A 3,205-nucleotide genomic window follows, 5' to 3' on the forward strand; every position below is an offset into this window, starting at 1 on the left:
TTTCTTTCCACACGGGACCATGAAAGCTCAGTGCCTCCGACCCCATCATCTCTCTCTTTCTAGACCCTTGTCCTCGAGTTGAGTTGGTTGCACAAGTAAAACGAGTAATCTCTAGGGAGAGCTAGAGAGAGAGAGAGAGATTCTTTTAGAAATGTGGTGGTTTTAGAGGTGCTTTTCATTCAGATATTAAGGTCAAGGGTCATAGTTAAGATGGAGGCGTGCCCCCTGCTCTCACAATATATTTTGTTGCCTCTCTAACGCATTTTTGGGTGGCTCTATTGTTACTACCTATACATTGGGACCCACAATTCCCCCCCTCTCTCTCTCTAGTCTCTTGTCTTTGGTGGTTGGTTCTTCTCGAGGAACTTGGACCCCACACTAAGTACACTAATGGCCATGATACCAAAGCTTTTCATGCATTTTTGGACCCTTCCCATGTCCTACTACCATTATAAATTATCATGACTGCATTACCCTTTACGCATATCCCCACATCGAGTTATTGTACTTTATTTCTCCTCCTATTACTTTCTCTCTTCCTTTCTGTACCAATGCTTTTGTTTCTTAGTCTAAATTTTTGAAGAGATTTAGTTTTCAAGGCCTTTAGTGTTGTAGGAGAATTGGACCCCTGCTTGTTCCATTGTTAGAATTGTCCTACAATTCCTGCTAATGGCAGAAGATATGAATCTGTCCATAAATGGTCAATCTCAGGTCCCTCCAGGCTTTCGATTTCATCCCACAGAAGAGGAACTTCTTCACTACTATCTGAGGAAGAAAGTTGCCTATGAGAAGATTGACCTTGATGTAATCCGTGAAGTTGATCTTAACAAGCTCGAGCCATGGGATATTCAAGGTACTACCTCTTCTTCTTCTTCTTCTTCCTTGATTTATTAGCAGTGTACATGAAGTCGACTTTGATTGACCTGTTTTAATTTAAGACTAAAACTTAGTTGTTGTTTAATGATTAACAATTTCATTGCTTCTTTGCATTTGAACTTTGTAGAGAAATGCAAGATTGGATCCACCCCACAGAATGATTGGTACTTTTTTAGCCACAAAGATAAAAAGTACCCGACTGGGACTCGAACAAATCGTGCTACAGCAGCTGGGTTTTGGAAGGCTACAGGCCGAGATAAGATCATCTATAGCGGCTTTAAAAGAATTGGATTGAGGAAGACCCTAGTGTTCTACAAGGGAAGAGCTCCACATGGACAAAAATCAGATTGGATCATGCATGAGTACAGGCTAGATGAAAACATCCATGACACTAACGTAAGCCATTCTCTTCCATATGCCTTTTAATATATATGGTACTAATTCTATGATCATCTAAATACCCATGGTTACATGAAAGAATTTTCTTCAAGAAATGTTAAGAATATTATAAATTTTATAATATAATTCTTACAAAATAACGTGTAAAGATACTAAAAATTGTACCATGTAATACTCATAAACAAATACGTCATTCAATACAAAAATATAATTCAAACATTAATGTATTAGGTTGTTAAAATTTATCAATCACATTAATTGTCGCATCAACTTATAAATATTTAATTTGTAGTAGTTTTAGTATTTTTCTAAATTACAAAAAAATCAATTGAGATATTTATTTATTATACTGTTGAAGAGGCATAGGTCACATTGACATTTTTTTTTCTTTTTTGTGGGAGGCATAGGTCACATTCTTGTTACTTTAATTTAATTTGTAAACCATTTTTTTTTTTTTTTTTGGTAGTAAATTAGGTAGCAATTTTAAGATTTTGCTTTCTCCTTTTCCCTTTCTGGGTATTGTTTGTCAAAGACAAAAATATTTTTCCATTATTAAAATATGTTATGTGCTTTCAGGTTTCTAATTCAGTAGGAGAGTCAATGGCTGAAGATGGGTGGGTGGTTTGCCGTGTATTCAAAAAGAAGAATTATCAGAAGGCCCTAGAGAGTCCTAAAACCTCCTCTATGTCTATGGACTCCAACAATGAGCTACTAGCTTCAAGAAATGACGAGGTCTTGGATCAAATACTTATGTACATGGGAAGGACTTGCAAGCTTGAAAACGAGTCATTCAACAATATTAACATCTCTGACAACAGTAACCCCTTGAGATTTCTGACTGCAAAGCAAACAAGCAACTTCAGTGAAGGGCTTCATGATAGGTTCATGCATCTCCCACGGCTGGAGAGTCCAAACCTTCCTTCACTTCCCATCAATAACTCTCCCTTTGATCATCAAGACCATAATTTCAAAGCTTGTTATCAAGCATTTGATGAAATGCTCAATGAAACTGAACCTTCTACTACCAACCAAGCTAGTGGCTGTGATACTCACATGACCCCAGTTCATGATCATGACCCAAAAACTAGGCTCAGTGATTGGGTTGCCTTTGATCGAATGGTAGCTTCTCAGCTTAATGGCCAAGAAGAGACATCCAAGCAATTATCTTGCTTTAGTGACCCCAACATGGGCTTTTGTCCTCCTCATCATGATGATGTACAATTGTCAGACCTACGTACCAGTCGGCTAGGTCAAATCTCACCCGTCTACAATACTACCGAGAATGATATATGGAGCTTTACAAAATCATCATCACCATCTTCATCAGACCCTTTGTCCCACTTGTCTGTATAACCGTACTATTGATCAGTACATCACTATAATGGTATTTGCCAAGTCTAGGTATATGTACGTAGTATAAACAGCAAAACATGTATTCAAATAAGTAATAAGGTGACATATTTGAGAGGTGGTGGCTTTATTATTGTTTTTAGAGAAGTCAGCTGTTTTAGGTGCTGTGAAATGTTCTTTCTACCTTTAATCATATCTCCGTGGTTGGAGTCTAACTATAATTCGTTAACTATATTGAAAAGCTTGACAAGTTAATTATGGCATTATGCTGACTTTTAAGCCAGATTTGGTGTTTCCTCTCCCCCACGATTAACACTGCCAACAAATCTGTGACGACTAGGCATGGTCTATTGGTAAGAAGTCATCATAAAGGATCAATATGTTATTGTGGTGTCGACAACGAGAGTGAGAGATCCTTGGGTCTCACCTAACGTGCGTACCAATAAAAGATGTGGGAAAGGCGACCACCTTTTACCAAGTAAGATGTGATATACTCATCTCAAAAAGAAAGGAAAATAAATCAAAATATAAAAAGTAAGATAAGATGCATCATGTATATTTGAAGCACGAGAATCATAAG

At 37.3% G+C, this 3,205-nt stretch overlaps 1 protein-coding gene across 1 annotated transcript; it reads left to right on the forward strand.

Annotated features, from left to right (window-relative positions):
• The first annotated feature begins 465 nt into the window (after window positions 1-465).
• LOC126713195 (NAC domain-containing protein 43-like) lies at window positions 466-2,772 on the forward strand. The gene is made up of 3 exons (XM_050412882.1): window positions 466-853; window positions 1,004-1,272; window positions 1,852-2,772. Exons 1-3 carry the CDS (start codon window positions 670-672, stop codon window positions 2,626-2,628), a joined length of 1,230 nt encoding a protein of 409 aa, XP_050268839.1. The 5' UTR covers window positions 466-669; the 3' UTR covers window positions 2,629-2,772.
• The last annotated feature ends 433 nt before the right edge of the window (window positions 2,773-3,205 follow it).

Source organism: Quercus robur, chromosome 2, assembly GCF_932294415.1.
Source record: "Quercus robur chromosome 2, dhQueRobu3.1, whole genome shotgun sequence".
In the NCBI taxonomy this organism is placed as follows: domain Eukaryota; kingdom Viridiplantae; phylum Streptophyta; class Magnoliopsida; order Fagales; family Fagaceae; genus Quercus; species Quercus robur.